This window comes from Columba livia, chromosome 13 (assembly GCF_036013475.1).
Source record: "Columba livia isolate bColLiv1 breed racing homer chromosome 13, bColLiv1.pat.W.v2, whole genome shotgun sequence".
Classification (NCBI taxonomy): Eukaryota; Metazoa; Chordata; class Aves; order Columbiformes; family Columbidae; genus Columba; species Columba livia.
Genome location: NC_088614.1, coordinates 12,616,259 through 12,637,816, shown reverse-complemented (window position 1 = coordinate 12,637,816; position 21,558 = coordinate 12,616,259). Strand labels below are relative to the sequence as shown.

The 21,558-nt window shown below is 51.5% G+C and overlaps 3 protein-coding genes across 3 annotated transcripts; all 3 read left to right on the top strand.

The window, feature by feature from the left end:
* The first annotated feature begins 374 nt into the window (after nucleotides 1-374).
* CX3CL1 (C-X3-C motif chemokine ligand 1) lies at nucleotides 375-8,246 on the top strand. Its single transcript, XM_005512671.3, has 3 exons — nucleotides 375-717; nucleotides 3,574-3,694; nucleotides 4,541-8,246. The coding sequence occupies exons 1-3, from the start codon at nucleotides 651-653 to the stop codon at nucleotides 5,733-5,735; spliced, it is 1,383 nt and encodes a 460-aa protein (XP_005512728.3). The 5' UTR covers nucleotides 375-650; the 3' UTR covers nucleotides 5,736-8,246.
* A 6,220-nt stretch (nucleotides 8,247-14,466) lies between these two features.
* Nucleotides 14,467-15,929, top strand: CCL17 (C-C motif chemokine ligand 17). The gene is made up of 3 exons (XM_005512670.3): nucleotides 14,467-14,740; nucleotides 15,113-15,224; nucleotides 15,608-15,929. The coding sequence occupies exons 1-3, from the start codon at nucleotides 14,674-14,676 to the stop codon at nucleotides 15,711-15,713; spliced, it is 285 nt and encodes a 94-aa protein (XP_005512727.1). The 5' UTR covers nucleotides 14,467-14,673; the 3' UTR covers nucleotides 15,714-15,929.
* A 3,143-nt stretch (nucleotides 15,930-19,072) lies between these two features.
* Nucleotides 19,073-21,056, top strand: LOC102087544 (C-C motif chemokine 3). Its single transcript, XM_013370501.3, has 3 exons — nucleotides 19,073-19,536; nucleotides 20,244-20,349; nucleotides 20,711-21,056. The coding sequence occupies exons 1-3, from the start codon at nucleotides 19,470-19,472 to the stop codon at nucleotides 20,799-20,801; spliced, it is 264 nt and encodes an 87-aa protein (XP_013225955.1). The 5' UTR covers nucleotides 19,073-19,469; the 3' UTR covers nucleotides 20,802-21,056.
* The last annotated feature ends 502 nt before the right edge of the window (nucleotides 21,057-21,558 follow it).

The window sequence follows — 21,558 nt, the reverse complement described above, 5'->3', positions numbered from 1 at the left end:
TCCTTGCTTTGGTGATGCTCCCGTCTCCTAAGAGGCAGCCTGGCCTGAGCTCACCAGTCTGGCTGAGGAACTTGTGATCCTGATTTTGGCCTAATGACAAGTGCTGCTGTTATAAGATGGCTGCCAAAACGGAAGGGAATAGCTGCTTTTGCGTTTGGGGTAAATAGTGAGCTCAATGTGCATGGGGGAGCTGGGGATTTGAGGTGGGGAGAGCGTCACAAGCCTGAGGACGGAGGTGCCTTAGAAGGGGCTGTCTGGCCATGAGACACATCAGTGGGAGAGGAGGAAGGAGCAGCTGACTCCTGAAAGTCCGTGCCTGAATGGATAATTTGCCAAAGAGGCTGGAGCTGACCTGCCTACGCTAAGAAAAGCTGATGTAAGTGCAGCCGGGGAATTCCAGGAGCTCTCTAGCTCTGGAGAGGACGATATTCCCTCCCCATCCCTCTCTTCCCTCCTCCTCCTCCTGTCGTCACGCCGGGACGCATGCGGGAGAAGCTGAATAACAGCTTAAACCCTGTCGCGGGGCTTCATAATCCTGGAATGAGCTGCAGTAGCTGTGTTGCTCCAGAGGATGCAATAAGCAGTCAGGAGAGGGAAATACTGCCCGTAATCCTTCCCTGCATGTCTTTCCTGCTGCCGACCACAGGAACATGAAGGCTCTTTCTTTTCAGGTCCTCTTTGTGCTGTGGGTCTTGTGCCTGGTGACCCTGGCTGGAGGTGAGTCCCAGCTCTGCTTGCCACCCCTGAGCTCCCCAGGGGAGCTGCCGGGTTCAGGAGGGGCTGGCGGGGGGGGACGGGGAGTAGGTGACACTGGATGGGGCTACAGGCATCAAGGGACCTTCTTGGGCTGTGAAGGGTCTCACAGCCAGATCGGGCTGGGCTTGGGAAGTGGTGCGGGGAGCCTACAGCAGCGATCGGGCAACAGGGAAGTCTGAGCAGCCCCATAGATGGCTTTTGTCGCTCCTGAGGGTGGGTGGTGAGAATGTCCGAGAGACTTTTGGATCACTGAAAATAAGTGTAATGCATTTCTTTTCCCCTTTTCTCATGTCCCCTAGGGATATGCCATGGGGGCAGATGGCAGCCTGTCCAAGGATGGGTGGCTGTCCACACAGGTACCCTGAGCTCCCCCCACTGCAAGGGGTGGATGCTGTCACCTGCAGCCCCAGTGCCTGTGCAGGGTGTTTGTGTGTGTATGTGTGTGTGTGTGTGTGCATGTGCACAGGGGAAAAACACTCCCCTGTTCGCTGGATAAAGATCTTTATGTGCTCCACAGTGGTGCTGAGTGAGGCTGGGGGACTGGGAGGAGGTGGGCACACCTCTCCTCAGGTGGTCTCAGTTTAAGTCATCTATGGCACAGAGCAGTGACCGCTGCCCAAGGCAGCAATTAAACCAGGTGGGATGCCAGGCTGGCAGCTGGATTCTCATCGGCACACGCAAAGCTGGACTTCGCCCAGGACAAAAGGGTGATCTATTCCCACCGTGGGGAGAGGGGCAAAGAGCCTTTAGGAGCTGTGCCCTGCTGCCACCAGATGGGAGGAGTGAGGACAGCAAGAAGGGCAGCTGGGGATGGGGCTGCGGCTTCTCCTCACACCTCTGGGCAGGTTGTCCAGGGCTGGCCTGAGTAAAGCGAGCAATGAGGACACCAGACAATGGGGACACAGGGCAATAGGGACACAGGGCAGCTTACCCTGCCCTGAGAACCTGCTGCCTGCTTCGGCACTGCCTGGCTGTGCTTGCCTGTAGCCAAGTGACCATCTCCTCTAAAGTGCTGAAATCAGTCTGGCTCTGTAGAGAAAAAGGCTGGTGGTGCTCCCTGGCCAGGGTCTCCTGAGGAACCATGCTGAGAAGCAGGAACCAATGGTTCCCAGGAGCAGTGCCCCCAGGAGCAGTGCTCCCAGGTGGATAAACAGCTGGATCCCAGGTGCCCCTGAGGTCCCTTTGACAAAGATTCAGATGCAGCTTGGATAACTGGGTTGTGTGTCCTGGGAGACAGGGACCAGCAGGACTGGCTCTGTGCTCCCTCTGACACCACTCTCTCCTTAGAAGGTGCTTTCCGAGCTCCTCCACTCAGGGAAAAACACACCAGCAGTTCAGCTCGTTGCAAACCATTTGCGCTGCTGCCAATAATCGGAAAATCAATTAATGGTTATCAGAGGAGAATGGCATTTGGGAGCAGTCCATGCCATGCACCTCCCTGACTGTCCACAGGGAAGGATCAGCTCTCTTGTTGCTGTGCCTGTTTTGCTGAACAGTGCTGCTGAAAGTGGAGGACACCAGCAGTATATCTTGTGGCTAATTTGGAGGTTAATTTGGAAGCTGATAATTCCTGAGTGGGTATTCTTGGGCCTACAGTTCCACAGAAAATACATTGTGTTAATAGAGTTTTGCTTTAAAATTACAGAGACCTAGAGATTGACATGTGCTTCTGTGGAGGGACCACAGGAGTGTTTGCTTAGGATTTTTTTGCAGCCGTGGGTTTTCCCAGTAGATGGATCTAAAGAGCTGAGAGTGCTGCTATGATGCTCATTCTTGCTCCCAATGGCTGGATCATTCCTAACTGAACCGCTTCAGATTCACCAAATTCATCCGGGAATCCGAGACAACATTTTGTAGAGACTGCCTGATCTGAACTAGACTACAGTTTCTTTCTTCACGGGGGCCCTTGGATAAGTCAGGGCTTGTTTTTCTAAGTCTTGTTCTCTGGGACGTCAGAAACCAATTTCGAGGCTGCGTTGTGCAATCTCCCCTCACTTGGCAAAAGCCTGTTGTTGGAGCAGGAATGAAGGGTCCCCTGTGGTGTGACTGGCTTTGCCCCTTGAGGGAGTCAAGTGGGGTTTTATTTTTACACTTTGCAAAATGAAAACCACATTTTCTGGTAGGGATGGAAAGAGTTGTTTTATGAGAAACTGCTGTGAAACTGGGCTGTTGAGATATCTCTGGGAGCAATGTATTGTTCACCAAAAGGTTCTTTCCCTGCACCTTTTCTCTGAGTACAAGTGGTGTTCAGAGATCACATACCAGCAAACAGAGGCAGGATGCTCACCTAGAGGGAAACTCCTGCAGAAGAAAGAGACATGACTGCTCCAGATGAGAGGTTGAGCGTGCTGCCCTGTGATCTGCGCCACCTGCACTTAGAGCTCATTGGTGATGATTGTAGCAGGTCTTTTGGGGATGAAGCAATGTGTCTTCAGGACACCGTGCTGAGAGCAGTCCTCCTGTGACCCAAAGGGGAGAGGACCTGCTGGTCCGGGTGCTTGCATAAAGGACGTCCAGCCAGTGCTTGCACATCCTATAGAGCTGTACAACTGTGTCTCAAGAGCCCCACAATTTTCACAGTGCTTTATATAAATATATGTGATTATTATTTTTCAGTTTTCTGGGTATCTTACCACCTGTTTGGGTGATACAAACAATCCTGGTCCTGATGGGATTTGTCTTCTTGTCATTTTAGCAGGGTTTGGAAACATTCATAGCAATCTTTGGATTCCTTTTCCCCAGAGAAACAGAAAAAGAAACTGCTGATTTTTATAGTACCTATAGCCAGCGTGTAATATGTTCAAAACTTTATTTCAGGGCAACCCAAAGCACCTCTGAAGTGCTCAATAGAGTGCAGCCATTTCACATCTCCGATAGCAGCGAAGCGGATAAGGAGCTACCGCAGGACCGAGCCCCGCTGCAGCAAACAAGCCATCATGTAAGCTCTGCCCCACCGCCCCTCCGTGCCCTGCGCCCCCCAACACCAATAATGCATTAAGCTGCCAGCAAATGCCCTTGGTTTGGAGCAAGGAGCTGCCTGGAAATCGAGCGAACACTGGCATTTATTTGAAGGGTGGGTGGGTTTTTTCCTTATTTCAAGACCAACAGCCTCCAGCAGAGATCAGGGGTTCATGCACAGAGAGAGACAGGCAGAAATAAGGGGGAAGAGGGGCAGACTGACATACTTGTCGGCAGAACGGGGCAGTGAAGCATGCAGGACAAGAGCTTGTGCGTTTCTGTGAAAGCAGGTATTTTCTCTGCTGACAAACTCAGACTTGTGAGAATGTCTGGAGATGTGAAAAGCTACTTTGTTTTTTTCCCCAGGATAATTGTTGTTTTCAACTTAGACTAAAGATGAGGCACCATGGAGATTTTATGGCAGCCCAGGGGGTTGCTCCAAAGTGACCCTCCTGGGCCGACCATGGGAAGCCTCGTCTTGCTCAGTAAATCAGGGGGTTTTATCTTCATGGATGCTTGCCCCTGGGCAGCTGGGGCCTGCAGAGCTTCCTGCTCTGAGCATTGCTGCCAAACACTGTGCCCAAACACCAGGAAAAAACTCTCAATAAATAAAATCTTCTTAGGGGAAATCCTTCACCCATGAGTCATGTTCAGCTACTCCTCATTCAGTCAGATCTCAGAGGCACCTGCCCTTCCTGAAATAATCTATCCAACATGCTGGTGTTTACTATCAGCTTGAGAGTCAGCATGCCTTGTCTTCCCCATCGTGCTGATCATCTAAACCAGTGTTTCCTTTATCCAGTAAGCGATGCCTTTTTATTTTCAGATTTACTACTTTGAAGTCCATGGAGATTTGTGCAGATCCAGAGGCAGAGTGGGTGAAGAAGATAGTAGAGAAACTGGACCAGAAAAAGGCTGCAGCCTCCCCACTTCCCCGGGATGCCACCCCAGCAGCGGCACCAGAAGGGCCTGGTGTGTTCCAGAAACACGTTGGTCTTACAGTAACAGCTCCATCACAAGCCACTGCTCCAACTAGTTTCTTCCAAGGGACCAGCACAACAGTTTTGGAGAGAATACATGTTCCTGCTGCCAGGACAGAGGCGTCCAGCAAATCCCCGCCAGCCATGCAGGAAACCACCCAGCTCCCTGCAGGATTGTCCCCTGTGATCTGGGAAGGTGCTGCCCGCTCTGAAGTCACTCCAGAAGCAAACAGAGATTCCTTAAAATCTCCTGCACCGTCAACAACTTTTGCAGCAGGCATGGTTTTCAGCCAGACCACCCCATGTCCCACGGCCCTTGTGCATGGCTTTGACAAGGCTGTGGGATCTACAGAAGAACCTGTAGGACACACTGCAAATGCTACGGCTGATGTTCGAGATTCGACCTCTCCTACTGCAAATTCAAACCCCATAGCTATTACTGAAGGACCAGAACATCCTGTACTTTCTCCAAATGAATCCCTGGACCCTAAAAGTGCAAGAGCCAACACATCACATACTGTGTCTAACAGTTTTAGTCCAGATCTCCACTCCATCCTAGACAGCAGGGAGATTGCCACAGTCCCAGCCACACCAGTTCCGCCAGTGACTACTTCAGTTTCTACTCTAAACCCCACAACTGCCACAGGCGAAGGTCCTTCTGTCCGTATCAACAAGGTTTCCAGTTCCTCTGCAGATGCTTTTGGTACTAGAATAGTTGATTATTTATCATCTATAGGAAAGCAAGGTCCTTCAGATATGTTAGTTTTTACTAGCCAAACATTCTCAGGCCAAGCCAGAACACAGATGACTACAGAAAGACCAAGCAGTCTGCCTCTTCCTCGCTTCTTGTCAGGATCTCAAATGCATTTTGTCATCCCAGTTTCTCTGGTAGGTGGTCTGATGGCTTGCAGTGTCGCTGCTGTATGGCTGTATCTAAAATTTGGAATCAAAAGAGAAGAAACGTCAAGGGAAATGATACAGGGCTTGCTCTACCAGAAGGCAGCAGATCAAAACAATCTCTTTCCAATGGAAGTAATCTGAGTGCTTTATGGTATAAACATTTTTGGCCTAAACTATATGTGTGTTGCTGCAGGTGACCAGTAGGAAGCACAAAATGGAACAAAAGTACCAGTGAAAACTGTGGTTTTTGCAGAGCAGAATGTCCAGAAATATATCTAAGTCATCATTGACCAATTATGGTATTTTGGAAATAAATGAGATGCTGCTTTTTTCTTTCTGGCACTGTTAGGTACAAAGGCTGTCGCTGTTCTAGAGCTGCTTGCTGGCTCTCTGCCAGGTGGTGGACAGAACTGAATTTCCAAATTCCTGCTGGGAATTTTTCTGCGTTTCACCACAGCCCAGCCAAGCAGCCACCCACTCACCCCCACTGCTGGACGCTGATTCAACCACCTTGAGCAATCTTAACGCCAAAACCATGCCATTTGCACTTAACAAGTTCTCTGCTGCTCCTTTCTTTGCACTTGAGGTTGCTGCTTTGTCAGACCAAGACCAGTGCTGGTGGTCAGCGGGGTGATGGCACGCCATGGGCTGACCAAATACCCAATTCACTCTTGCCGGAGAAACAAAGGGTGGTCTAGCTTGTCATACAGAGGCAACAAAAACTGTATCTGGTTAGAAAACTGCAGGTCAGTGCTAACCGTTTCACATTCAGAGGAGCTGGCAACCCGTAATCGACCTCCTCCTTGAAATCCAGCCCCCTTTTTCTGCAACGTCTGTCGGCACTGAGTATGTTCTTCGTCACTCAATTTTGTTATTCCTGTGATAACACTGGAGGGCTTTTGCTGTTCTCTGCAAACACAAAATTCAGGAAATACTCTTTTGGAAGAGCTAAATGCAACTCTGGATTTAGTCATATAGGAATTACTCCACTGCAGCAGATGTGCCGTCATTCTGGTCCCATATTCTCTCTAGAAAGAAGCACATTTGCCGATCAACAAAAGATTACAAAATGTCTGTTCATGGTCCTGCACTTCAGCTGCATTTTAGTTTTTCTTTTATGTAGAGCACTGATCACCAGGTTATTAAATCTGTAACAGTACCAGGCTTTTTTTAACCCAAGCTGGTTTTGCTTTTTACACATCCAGACATTGCTGTATCTCTTGTTTGCGGTCAGTTCCTCAAAGCCCTTATTGGACATGGACTCCAGCATGATTTTTGCTGGAGCATGAAAAGGTCTTCACAATAAGATACTTCATAGGTAGAGATACATATCAAGGGTCAGAACTTCCTCTAGCCAAACTCAGTGGATCAAATCCCAAAGTATGAATATGCACGTAAAAAATGAAAGCAAAACCACACAATAAGCAATGCAATAAAAGCAAAAATGGTGTGCCAGTTGCAAAGCGGACCTAGAGGAAGATGGTGTGTTAGATCCATCAGATCACACCTCCATGGCATCCGTCTGTCCATCCCTGGAGGATGAAGATGGACTGCAATGGTATTTGTTTTCTTCCTTCGTTCAGTCCTTTATTTCTACATATTGTTGTCTTAGAAGAAATGAGCTAGGAACTAATCTTGAACTTTGCAAGTACAGAATACAATCAGATTAAGTGTAATTAGGAATTTTGGGTGAAACCACTCCTTGTGCAGCAGCACTCCTGTGCAGCCCAGTTGTGTAACACTGGTTGTGGTTGATTTACCTGGAGGGTAAATCAGGAGCTGTCAGCACCAGCTCCCCATCTGTCCTGCTCCTGTACGACGGGGGTTCATGGCACCACAGTTTGTGAGGTGGTGTACTATGGCATTTTTTTATATGTAAAACACTAGAGATGTTATTTTTGTAGTAAAATTTTCTAGCCATTTGAACATATGTAATGTCCTGTCCTTGCTACTGGAACGTTGCAGAGTTGAGACCTTTCTGGGAACACTGGAAAACATTGTGCCTTGTCCGTTTTCTTGCTGGTCTTGGATGGCTTGGGCATGTCCATGGAAGCTGGGTTGCTCTCCAGGAACTACAGCAAATGGAGTGGGCACATGTCTTGTCTGGCTATCGGTTAAGTCCTCAGCCTGGAGCGGTGCTGGGGAGATGAATGTTCACCAGGCAGATCTGACCACTCTGATTCTCGCCATGGTTTTGTAAGGATGCTGGTTTTGGCTTCATGGATGGCTCCCACCACCTTCCAGCTGCGTGGTCATGCAGCTCCTCACCAGGAGGAGCTTCTCCCCAAGCTTGGACCAGTCCTTGTCCTCGCCTTGCCCCTCTCTCCTGTTCCCAGGGCTGGCAGCAGGCAGGGTGCTGGCAGCCCTCAGAGGTAGCAGCTAAATCCTGGGGTAGGAGGGGACCGCTGCTCCTCTCTGCCTGATGCTGTGCAACGGGCAGTTTGGAAGGGCAGAAGGTGAATGACGCCTCAGAAGGAGGGAGCCTGCAGGTGTCACTGGTTCCCAGGGCTTAAAATGGCATTTGTTGTAGAGCACAGTGGCTGTTACAAGCTCTGATTCATTTGTGTATTGAGTATATATGAGTGTGTGCCCAAGATTTATGTTCTGTACTTTTTTTTAGACATAAAAGTAATAAAGTCTTTATGTTAAAAACTCCTGTCCTTGGGTGATTCAGCTTAGGGCTGGATGAGCAGGCCTGGTTCCTGCAGAGATGCAGATATAAATTCATGTGATTAAGCACCATGAGGGGAATCCGAGCATCGCCGAGATGGCAAAGCTGGTGCAGGTGATGTGGACAGGCTTTGCTCCACCTTCTCACTGTTTATGGGCTTCAGTCCCACAAAAAGATTTCAGGGAATATGTTTTCTCACAGGGAGTCACATTTCCCATCCTGCTAAGGAAATACTGAAAAAAACAGAATCATAGAACACTGGGTTGGAAAGGACCGCAAGGATCATCTGGTCCAGCCTCTCTTGGCAGAAGCACAGTCTAGACAAGATGGCCCAGCACCCTGTCCAGCTGAATCTTAAAAGTGTCCAATGCTGGGGAGCCTACCACTTCCCTGGGAGAACAGGGGTCTTGCTTTGTTTCAGCCAAGCCACAACTAAACAGGAGTCCACAGAAAACAAACATTATGCTCCAGGTCAGTTCTGTAGTGGGGCAAGAGGCCAAGGGCTGAGCTAGGACCTCTTCCACCCCAGCCAGGCTTTGGGCTGCTCTTGTGTGCTCCTCTAGTGCTGGGGAGGAGAGCTGGGAAAGGCGATGCAATAAAGGAGTCAGTGCCCAGGGTCCTGCCTGGAGTGGGGAGCTGGACGGAGCAAGAGGGCGAAGGATGAGCATCTCCCCTGCATTCCAGGAGCCCTCATCCCACCATGCCCAGCCCCACAACCACCAGCACACTGGGGATATGGTGTGGTCTGTGAAAACTTCCCCCAGATGAATCATCAGGCCAGAAAGGTCATGTTGGGGATAAGGAACTCTGTAGAAAGACAAGCAGTTCCTTTTACTTTTCTCCTCTCTGTTACAGGGAGAGGGCAGGCGAGGGAAGGGGAGGCTGTGTAAACAAGTCAGCCCCGACAGCGATGAATCATTTCCGACAGGCAGAGTGATCACAGGCGCCAGCGCGGGGACATTCGGGGCTGTGTCTTGAGGTTCTAAAGGAGCTTTTGGACACTTAGTCCCTCAGCCAGCTGGTGGCACACACTCACAGGCTTTGCTGCTGCTCCCTGGCCTCACCACATCACACAGTGCAAAGAAAGACCTTCTGTGCAAGATGTTCAGCTGTGCACGTCCCATGCTTCTCCTGGAGGTCCATGGGCTGCCTCAGGCACAGAATTTGGCCCAGGAGATGACTAATGCCAAGTCTGTCATGCTCAGGTGGGACAAGGTTTGTCTTCTGCATGTACCTAATGTGCAAGACATGTGCTTCTGCCTCGAGGTTTTGTCACAGCCCACAGAGACAGGGATCCCATGGTCATGGGGTGCCTTGGTCCCTTGCTGACCCACGGAGTTTCCAACTCCGCTTCAGTGCAAACCCTCTCCACCACTTCATTAGCCAGCTGTTTTGATTGACCCAGTGAGAAGGGGAGTCACTGGGACTCCATACAGACTCACTTCCATGCTTTCACATTCCCACAGGATCCATCAGATGGGAAAATAGCAGGCCTTGAGGGCATTAATTGGTCTTAATCACCCTGACCAGCATCACCTGTGGATGGACTCACCCTCTCACACACATACTCCCACCCTCTTCCCAAGGGCCAGGAGATCCACTTAATCTCAGGCTTGAGTCTTTAGTCCCTGCTTTGAGTGTGTTATAAGAGTTTTGGTCTGATGTCCTGGCTCTGGACCTACCTTTTGCATAGACCTTGGACCTATTCTGTAAGTATTTTGTCTCCTGGTTGGATAGATCCCATTTGTGTTGTAGGGCTCTCTCTGTCCCCATCTCCTTCTGATGCTCCCTAACCCTCACAAATGATCCTGGATCTGGTTCCTCACTTTGGTGTATCTGGGACCACCGATGGACTCTGTTACCAGCACCCAGCTCTGTTCCCCATGCTCAGACCCTGTGGGACCTTATCTTGCTGGTGAAGGCACTGCCTATGCTGGGGTCACCCTTGGGTCCTGGCTTGTCACCTCTCACTGATCCCTGCAACCTAGACCTGGCAATGTGACACCTCCGATTCTGTCTTCTGCAACCCTGACTTCACTCCAGGGTGAAGAGTGAGGGACATGGTAATTCTTGTGAAGCAGAAACCCTGCAGTTTCTATCCTCCTTGGATTGTGACTTACAAGATGTCTGTCCCTGCGTGGAGTGGTGGTTTTTCCATTAATTGTTGCTCATGCTTAGGGCAGCCTCTGCTCAAGCTGATGCACCACCACTTTTATAATGCTGGCTCAGCAGAATGCAGATGTCCCCTTTGCTGCTTGGGCTTTATGGTTGAACAGCCACAGTTAAGCTGTGTGGCTGTGGTACTTCCATGCTTTGGTTTTGCTTAATCTCCAGCTTTATGAAGGCTGTGTCACTGCAAGGGCTGCTCTCGTAGCTGAAGTCCTCCTTGGGTAAACACAGAGGTCGTCAGGGCTCTCCAGAGTCGTGCCTCTTCAGTGACCATCTCAGGTGACAGAGGAAGCTTCGTTTCTGAAGCACCCTTGAATTCTGACAGGGCAGCTACAAGGCCACAAAGTAAATAATGTAAAAATATAATATAAAGAAGAGATAGGAGCCGTCCAAGGAGGTATGTGATGTCAACTTGCCATCTCAGACCATAGTTGGCACAAATACTTTTAAAATACAATATCTAGGGATATTCTTTCAACTGAATCTATTTTTCCAGTTGCTGGGGTTTATCCTAATGAAAAACTAAGGAGCAAGTGAATTCTTAACTTGTTCTACTGCCTCCTTGGAGTTATCAGGACTAATTCTGTTCAGAACTAAATTGCCAAAAATTACGATGGCATTGCTTCCATGTCCTATTGCTTTTCTGTTATCATAAAAGCTGAGCTGAAGCAGCTCTCCACAGCCGTCTTTATCTCTAGGAGCTCAAAAAAGGTCAAGGTTGAAAAAAGGAGGTTGAAGTCCTCACCAAGCATCGTTTACCCTCATTGCTACCTGACACAGAAGCCTCTACAGTGCAGATTCTCCCTTGGGAGCAGCAGCTCCTCCTGACACCCCAGATCCCTCCTTCACTTAACCTCGAGGCAGCTGATCAACCTCACTGACCTCAGTGGAGGAAAAAATGGAAAAATGTTCTCCTTTTTGTGCATTTGAGGAACTGGCGTCACATACTTTTTTTTTTTCCTCTTCCTCGGCAAAGGGAACACTTCCAGTTTCTGGTCCGGGCATATCCACCCCTGCATCTCTGCTTGATTATGGTGGTGAGGGCTCCCTGCCTGTCTGTGCTGAGTTTCCACTCCATCCCCTGTGCTGGTGGGTGAGCTTGCCCAAGGACTTGGTGCAGATAATCCCCCAGGGAAGGTCTGCTGGACACGTCCTTCCTGCAGCCTCCTTGTCTCATGACACTGGGCAGGACTTACCACACAGGATGCAGCTTGGGTCACTGGCTTCTGGTACTTGGTGGTCCCCAGTGTCCAGCTGTAGGAAGCAGGCTTTGGAAGACACTCTCGTTTTCCTCTTTAAGTGTCTTTCTAGGCTGTAGGTGCTGGCATGGTCATACCTGGAGTCGCAGGGTGAGTGCTGGCTCCAGGGAGGAACGGGAGCATCGTCTTTGGTTTGTGACTGTACCCTGAGTCAACCAGAGCTTCAAAATGGAGCTGGGGACACCCTTGAGCGGGCACCCCAAAGAAACGTGGAGAGGCTTTGTGCTCAGAAAGCTGAAGTTTTAATAGGAAAACTAGAATTATTCCTATTGGAAATGGAAAAGACTCAATGTGACTGGGTAGAACAGAAGATAATGGGGAAATTTCTATTCCTGGAGGCTGGGATTAGACGACCTTTGAAAGTCCCTTCCAACCTAAACTATTCTATTATTCCTAACCCCCCCACCGCCTCCTTGGAGGCAGGTTTCAGGCACTCGCTGGTGCTCAGGTGATGCTCAGCCACCTCTCTCCTGCCTTGGCAGCCCAGCTGCTTTTGTGGCACAGAGCCTGTGCTCACCCCAGCAGCCTGATGACTGTCTGGCTGTTTCCCAGCAGAGCTGGGTGTGCTTACTTATCTGCTGAGACCTCATCTCCAACTGTGGGTCATGTTCTGCCCGACTCCTTCCTCCCCACACCGACATGTTTTCTGGCAAACGCTGCACCTGAAGTGGCTCCAAGCTCCCCTCCTCCTCTTGCAAAATCAAGACAATGCTGTTTGTCTTTCATGTAAACAAGTAAATTCTCCAGAGCCCATTCAAATGAGAAGGGAATGTGGGCCAGCAGTGGGGCTTTCCAGGGCTCCTAAGTTAATGACTGCACATCAGCATTTGCCTTTCCCAAAACAGAAGGATAAACATCAAAGTTTCTCCAGGGAATTGTGAATTATCTGGCTGTGGTAGCCATGTCTCAGAAACCTGAGAAAGGGGAAGCAGAGCATCCAGGCCAGATCTCCTGCAGAGAAGCAAGCACAATTCTGCAGAAGTGGCTCCCCACTAGCATTTGTACTTCTCAAAGTTCTCTCTATCTGGAGCAGTCTCTTCCCTTTTCCCTGTCTGCTGGCTGTCCCCGTGCTTGTTCAGCCACCAGCACTACGTGCTGTCCTGGCCGCTCACCTAAAGCATCCCCTATAGCTGAGGAAGGGTTGGGTGAAGCCCCAGGCCAGGGGAAGACATGCCATGGGGTTGCAGCAAGACCATGCTTATCATCCCCCAAACGCTTCTGTGTTGCTCAGGGTCCAGCTGTTGGTTGGCAGGCTCTGTGCTCCCTTGGTCTGTGGCTGCAGGGGAGCCTGTGTTCCCCCAGCTTAAGGACACCTGCCACAGGTATGACAGCATCGTGCCACCTGTGCTTGGTGATCCTGTTCCTGTGTGTATCACAGGCAAGACAAAAAAATGCATCAGGAGCAGAAATATGGCCCACGTCCCCAGCTTGGTGTTATGGATTTGATGCAGCTCATAGGGTGTTGTGGTCCCCAAAAGGCTGTCTGCTGGGACAATCTCCATGGGTGGGGGGCTCCTCTGGTCCCAGTAGCCATGGCCCATATTTGGGGGAGAGGCTCCTGGAGAGGCAGGTGAGTCTGCAAGAAGGGAACTTGGGGCAGAGCAGAGGTGGGGAGGTGGCCAGGATGGGAAGGGAGCACCCACAAAGCTGTGGGAGAAAGTTGTCTTTGGGGATCAGCAGGAGACCATTAGGGAATTTATTACAGCTCAGGGTTGAAGACACACAGGAAGGACCAGCACTGTCCTTAGGGGCTGTGGGATCTGTTTAGACATGCTTTATTTTTAGTCCTCTGTCAGCTGCACAGCCTGGGTGGCCTCATGGCCAAATCATGCTTTTGAGATGTAGAGACTCCATCTCTCCACAGAAGCTGAGCCAAAGCACAACAGCTACAGGGGCTGAGTATGTACTTTAATCAATGTTGGGAATGGCCTTGCATACCCTACTTGGGCTTCTTCTTGAGCCATCATCATCAGGGAGGTGTTTCCTACTGCAGCTGGGGTTGAGGAGACCCAGGTGTGGCCAAAGCAGCTCTCACCACTGGGTGTTTTTCTCCCAGGTTTTATAAAAGGTACCCAGTGATGACACAGTGCCAAGCATAACGTCCTGCTTCAAAGGGGCAGAGGGCGGCTGGAGGATGCCAGTGTGAAGAAGGGTTTGAGGTGGCCCCTTGGGTAGCTCACAGTAGATGAGGGGAATTTGTGGTGTCCCAGGGATCTGTGTGGGACCCTGCTGCTCCATGCAGCACTTACAGCCTGGGGAAAGAAAAAAGAATAAAAAAGAAAGGGAATAGAGAAAGGATAAGCTTCAGGGCAGGAGCTGTGCATGGGCTCTGCTGCACCCCCTTCTCCTTTCACCACACGGTTCCCAGCTGTGAACAGGGACTTTTGGTGGAAAACATGTGTTCCTCTCCACAAGAACAACCTAGAATGTGATGCAGTTTCTGGCAGTATTTGACAACTTGCAGCTTTCGCGCTGCAGAGGGCTGATGGCAGCAGCAGTCACCGTGTTTCTACTTAATGGTCCCCAGATTGTTCACAAGTCACCCACCCCTCTCCAGCACATTTGTGTTGGCTTTGGGGCTGAAAAGTGACTTTGCACAGAAAGCGGAGGCTTTGCCTCTCCTGTCACCAACAGTCCCCTCCTGGTGGGTTTGGGAGCCTTTGGGTTTATGGTTCTGCAGAGGAGGATTTCACTTCCCTTGTGCACGCTGCGGCTTTCCCGCAGACCCATCTCGATGAACGTGTAAGTTGCTAAAGGCTGTTCGGTCTTTCTAGGTATCATCTCAGTCGGTAATGTTCCCAAGTGACATGGAAATCCCCTTAGCTTTCACTTGAATTTGGTCAAAATTCTTTGGAAAAGGGCTAATGTGGGGAGGGTGTGGAGAGAATAAATTGAGCACCTCCTTGCCTGAGCTCACAGTTGAGCTCCTCCGAAGTGGCAGAGCAGCACCCTGCCCAGGAAGAGCCCTCACGCAGCCACCATGCTCACTGCAAGGACAGCCCTGGTGCTCACGGCACTGCTCACCCTGTCCCTGTGCTGCGATGCAGGTAAGTCACCTCCTGGGCCACTGCTGTGGGTTGGGGTCATCCTGTTGGGGAGGTCAGGCAAGAAACGCTGGGTGGAGCGGGGATGGTGGGCTGGCAGGAGGAGCAACCCCCTGGCTGGGGCAGGGCTGCATGTCCTGGGGTGCAGGGAAGGGTCCCAGGGCCAGGTGACTTTGGCAACGCTGGCTGCAGGCCTGTTGGTGCTGGGTGATAACTGGGAGCATCCTCCTGCCCCGGGAAGGAAGGAGCTGGGGCTCATCATGGCAGCACCTGCAAAGCTTGGGGGATGTTCCATGCATCAGCCTTGTCATGGAGGAAGGGCTTAAAGACTGCTTTCCAAAGCCAGTGTTCACCGTCTCTCTTTGTTTTCTCCAGCCCCTTCCTCACCAAGTGAGTGCTGCTATGATTACAGAAATTCCCGTCTCCCGCTGGCTAAACTGAAGGGATACTACATAGCTCCCCCGGAATGTTTTGACCCAGCAATTGTGTAAGTCCTGGTGGTTTCCCCACCACTGTGCTGTCTCTTGGGACACCATGGGTTCAGTTCATTTATCCCATCTGAGGACAGGACTAGGCCAGGTGTGTGTGGCCTCCACGGGTGGCCATCTTCCAGCATGAAAATGGGAGGACATGACTGTCTGGCCATTTCTTCAGGGCTGAGTTAAGGACACGAGTCCATCGCAGCTCCTGAAGGTTCTGCACAGGCTCTAGAAGCATTGGGCTGCAGGATGAGCTGCTTGTAGGACACCAAATACCCAGGGGCAGCATGCAGGGTCAAAGGGAAAGGAGGGCAGGGAAGGGAGGGTGGCATGGACACGAGTGGGATTACAGCTGTAGTTTCTCACCAAGCTTCACCTTTCATTTCATCAGGTTTGTGGTCGGGAACGGGACCATGGTTTGTGCACACCCGGAGACTGACTGGGTGAAGAAAGCAGTCAAGTATCTTGAAAAAAAGAAAGGACGTCGTGCCTCGTGATGTAGAGCAGGCTACCCAACATCCTAGTGGGAAGGAAGGTTTATACTCATCCTCCTGGAAAGGCCTGCGGAGGCCCGTGGTGCTGAGGGATGTCACTGAGTCCCCAGAGCATGGCACCACATCGACCAGCTGGGCACCAGCTCCTGGGGCACTGCCAGCCCTGCCAGCATCTATCACTGAGCACAGCCATGAAATAAAGATTTTCTTCATGTGGTATTGGAGAGTGGCGTCATTTCTCCCAGCAACAGTGCTCCTGCTGGTTGGTCACGGCATGGAGCTGGCCAAGAGGCTGGGGTGGCATGGGGGCTCTTCTCACTACCTCCCAAAACCCCATGGGTCTCACTGGGGCAGGTGGGGAGTGGGACAGGACAGTCCCATGAGGACAGCATGGATGCTCTGGGCATTTGGGTACTTGCTTCAAGAGGATCCAAAAGGGCCTGAAGGCTCCTCTCAGGGGTTTTAGGTACAAAACTGCCGTATGTTTAGGGCTTAGAGCTCTCAGGTTGTCCCTTGCTTTGCACCATGCATGAGCACAGCCTGGTTGCCACATCTTCCCTGGACTTCATCATGTCTGAGGTGCAGAGGAAGGACTCATCTGCAGAGGTCCCAGTGCAGGTAGAACACATAGAACAGACAGGGAATGCTGAAGCAGACTTCACTGACCTGCAGCCATGGAAAGCCCCTCTGTGCCAGGGGGAACTCACCAGTGATCCCTGCCAGGTTTGGGGATGAGGAGAACTGGAAGGGCAAAGGTGAGAAAACTCATGTGTTGAGATAAAGACCGTCTAATAGGTAAAGCAAAAGCTGCACACATAAGCAAAGCAAAATAAGAGATTCATTCACTCCTTCCCACCAGTGGGCAGATGCTCATCCATTGTGAGCAGAGCAAGGCTCCATCACACCCAATGGTGACTTGGGAAGACAAATGTTTTAACTCTGAATGTTCTCCCACTTCTTCCTTCTCTCCCAAAACAGTTTAATAAGGGGGGGATAAAGAAAACCACCAAAAGAAATCTCATCAAGAGATGCAAAAGCCATCAATTATCAGCAGCCAGATGACGCCCAGCCAGTCCCCAAGCAACAGCCATGCTGGCAGCCCTGTTCCTGGTGCTCCCGGCTCCTGGGGAACGGGATTTTGGCTGCAGCATCTCCAGGGAGGCTTTCACAGCAGAGGAAAAACCCATCCAGTGCTGACACACTGCGAGTCTGGGAAACAGAGGTCTCATGGGCACCAAGAGGCAGGTGGACCAGGAGGTGTTTCAGTCTGGGGAAAAGTTTTAAATGCATGCCTTTACTCTTCAGCATGCTTCAGACCATGGAGACACCTGCTTGCTTGGTCTCGGTGCTTCTCCTGACAGCTGTGGCTTTGGTGCAGCTGGACGGGAAGGCCCAGCCCAGCACTGTGTTGGGGATGAAGGCAGCGTGCCTAGGAGCCCAGAGCTGAGCAAGGAGGAGCATCCCATCACCTGGAGGAGCTGGCAAGGCGCTGAGTAGGGCCTCACCTCCATCCTGGTCCTTCATCCACCTTCCCCATCAGCTCCTCGTAGAGACCTGTTGGCACAGCAGCAGCATCACCATGATCTTGGCCCCAGCTGAGCCCATCAAGAGGCTTCTTGCCCCATCCCACAGTGCTTGTGGGTCCCGCCAGCCCTGGTCATGGATCATCCCACTGATCAGGAGCAGGTCCCCACAGGGTCCTGTCTGCCAGGCCCCCTCCTACCTGGCAGTGTGCTGGTGGTGCAGGGTGGCCCAGGCCACCAGGAGCTGGAGGAAGCTGGAGCCAAGGAAGAGAAAGCAGCTGGAGCCTTGAGCAGGGGTAGCATTGAATGAGTCAGAGAGTATTTCCTATCTTAGAATATCTTAGAATAATAGAATTGTTTAGGTTGGAAAAAAACTTTAAAATCACCAAGTCCCACAACCCAGCACTGCCAAGTCCACCATTAAACCACACCCCTAAGAACCTCATCTACATAAGTCTTAAACCCCTCCAGGGATGGTGACTCCACCACTGCCCTGGGCAGCCTGTGCCAATGCCCGACAACAATTTCTGGGAAGAAATTTTTCCTAATATCCAATCTTAATCTCCCCTGACAACCTGAAGCCATTTCCTCTCATCCTATCACTTATTACTTGTGAGAAGAGACCAACTCCCTCCATGCTACAACCTCCTTGCAGGTAGTTGTAGAGAGTGATAAGATCACTACATTTTTTGGTGTTGTTTGTGCCTACTCATTTTAATTTCTAACCCTCAATTTCCCCTTAATTTCAACCTTTGGCTTTTAACAGGTGTCTAGGAGACGGTGTGACACTGGTGGCTTGCTGGGCTCAAGGGTCTGTACATGAGGAAGGTGGTAGGAGCTGGAAAAGGGAAGGTGGGAGAGCTGGGGGATGCAGAGTCTGCCAAAGGCAGCTCAGGGGTTGTACCTCAGGTGTTTTCTTCCTGCAGAGCACTTACCTGGGGAAAGTGGCATTAGAAACCAGCGGTGCCTTGCCCAACTCTCCTCATGACCACCAAATCCAATGTCCTGTAGACTGCATCTTCCAAAACAGCACTGTCAGCACGTTTGTCTCCTTCTCCTTTCTCCTTCCAGAGAAGCAGCACAAACATGAGATAATCTTCACGGAAGTCTCTTTCTACCTTCATTCTCCTCTGAGAAGCCCTGGCTTGCCCCATCACCAAACCGCAGCCAGGCCCCTTCTCATGCCCCTGCTCACCATCATGCCACATGGGTTCCCACCAGGTCCTCACCACCCCTCACACAGACCATGGCTGCGTCTCACCCACCCAGGAGCAGGTCTCTGCACAGAGGCTGGGCTGACGGACACCCTGCAGTGCTGCCGGCGTGTGTGTCACCTGGCCCGCCTGCCCTTGGGGTCCTCTTGGGGGTCCAGGATAACTCTCTTGGGGTTGTGGTAGGGCTTGTCCCCTCTCCCTGCCCTCCCCACAGAAGTGACCCATCAGTACACTGATCACCACAAGCCCCCATCTCTCTGACACACTCATTTCAGTCACAGCGCTGGTCTGGGAAGCAATGGCAATGCTTAGGATCAGACTTAGGACCAGATCCAGACTGTCCTCAGACACCCTGATGCCATTGCCCCTTCTGTAAAGTCTCCTGAACCCACCAAAATCACCTGCCACCCCCTCCTGGTTTGGTCCACTGTGTCTCTTTCTGCTTAATAACATCCCATCTCATCCCATTCCATCTCATCCCATATCCCATCCTATCATCTCCTATCCCATGCTGAGTGCTTCGCTGCTGCTCTGGGCGGGGGGACTCATTAGTCACTTGTTTTTGATGACTTAGGTAAACTAACTAATCCCACCAATGGCCTTTTCCTGCTCAGAGATTTTGCTGATTGCTCCTCTTAGAAATAAACAGGAAAGCATTAGACTTAATGTCTTGCCCTCACAGAAAGTTGGTTTTGATCTCCTTTCTTGGCTAAGTTTCAGTTCCCCCAAAGCCTCCTGGAAGCCCCTCACAGCCTCACGGCCCTTCTGCAGAAAGCAGAAGCGACTGTCCTACTCCTTGGCCTCTTCCACCCACTGCTGGACATGCCCCCAAAATAAACAATGACATATAAATCCCCTCATCCCTGGGAAGAGGTTTCGTAGAAGAGGTCCAAAATTTTTGGAAAAGCAGTTAAAGTAGGCAGCATGCAGAGGATAAATTATGGTGCAGCAAGAGCCAAAGCCAGAGACACCGGGCAGGGCAGCACAAAGTGGGACAGAGGAAGAGCCCTCGCACAGACACCATGCTCGCTGCAAGGACAGTCCTGCTGCTCACCATGCTCCTCACCTTCTCCCTGCACCGTGCTGCAGGTAAGGCACCTCCTGTGCCACCACAGTGGGTCGGGGTCCCAAATGGGGACGTCCCATTGCGGAGGTCAGGCAGGAAACACCGGCATGGAGTGGGGATGGTGTTGCTGGCAGGAGGATCGACCCCCTGGTCGGGGCAGGGCGGCATGTCCTGGGGTGCAGGGAAGGATGAGAGGGTGGAGAGGGTGCTGGGTGGCCTCAGTAAAGCTGGATGCACAGCTGCTGGTGCAAAATAGAGAAGTTCCTCTGTAGAGGAGTCCTCAGGGGCTTGGGGAGATGCTGCAGAAGCTTGAAGGAGACTCTGGCAGCCACTCCCCTGTCTCAGGTGGATGAGCAAGTGGGTTGGGGGGAAGCCCCTGCAGCTGTTTGGACCTTCCCAAACCCCCTTGCAAGTTGTGCCATTGCAGTGGAAACTCGCAAAGCGCCATCCCCAGACCAAGCACCCCGACCTCACCGTGCACTCCGGCAGCTGCCGGGTCGCAGGCTGCGTGGGGTGCCAGGTCCCACGCCGTTCCCCTCCTCGCTGTGGTCAATGTTTCCCCAATCCTGTCCTTGCTGCCATGAAGGGAAACAAATCCCCACTCTGGGAGCTGCTGTGAAGCTCCACGTCCTCCATCCTGTGATTCATGTTGTGCAGTGTCGCTGTCTGGCGATGCAGTTTGTTGCAAAACGCTGCCGAGGGAATTCACATCTCTCCCTTCCCTTTGCAGCCTATGACTCGCCCACTGAATGCTGCTATAACCATGCAGAGAAACCCATCCGACACATAGAGTACTTCTACGAGACGCCCAACACCTGCTCCTTGCCTGCAGTTGTGTGAGTACCCCTGGGGTTCCCTCCCAACCCACACGGCTGGGAGCCGCTCCCCAAACCTTGTCCTGCCCCACAGACAGCACGGTCCCCGCTGGGGGCACATGTCCAGGGGGTGCTTCAGTAGGAAATTAGCTCTGTGGGATAGGCAGAGGGGGAGAAAAATGGGTTTGGGTGCTTTCTGCTATGCCAGTGGTGTGGGAAGACTCAGACATGTGCCATGAGCTCTGCACAAGGAGGGCCCAGGCTGCTGGACATCATTTCCAAACCTCCATCCAGGATGGGGCTGCACACACCGAGGGGAGAAGTAGCGTGCGGGAGGGGAACAGCTCACAGTTCACGTTTTCACTCTCTTCTCTCACTGCAGGATTGTGACTCTCAAGGGTGACAAGGTCTGCGCCGACCCCAAGAAGCGCTGGGTGATGAGAGCCATGAAAAGGTTTCAAAGGAAAAAATGAAACCATCCTCTGCCAACCACCATCCGACTCACCCATCCAGCCCTTCTGTTCCAGATGGAGCAGAGGGCACTCGCAGCACTTTTCCAAGGGTCCCGTGGTGGTGAGCACCGTCACCGCAGGCGGAGCCTGCCCGAAACCCGGCAGGACCGGGTGTCACAGTGGCATGGACCAGCCACCAAGTCCCTTTGGCAGTCACTGCCCTACCAGGATGTGCCCCATGGAGCAAATATTTATAATAAAGACTCATTTCCACAAGCTGCTCTTTGGAGTTTTCCTGATTCTTCAGCCCAAGGAGCAGATCCTACCAGCCCAGGGCATGGTGTGGCCAAAAAACCCCTTAGCCACAGGTATGTTTCTCCAGGCTTGGAGCAAACTATGACTGGTCATGGCATGCGCTTCATAGGGAACCTGATAGTGGGGTCAGCTCTTGACCCACAGGTGAGGTTACAAATACCCATAGGCATGGCTATACATCCTTAGGGCATGCTCTCAACCCCACAGGCTCTGCAGAACCCCCAAAATTAGGTGGTGGAGAGTGGAGGGTTCAGGGCGAAGATATTGATCTGCCAAACACCGAATACCTTGCCAGCCTCCCAATGTACTGGTGGCCAGTGCTAAACAGGTGAGGGAGGATTTTACCGCCCCTATAGCCTGTTTTGGGTGATGGGGAAGGGAGTTGTGGTGACGTCCAGAATTCATTCAGACCCCAAGGACCTCCTGTTCCAGATGGGAACGTCACCCAGTGCATGGCACCAGG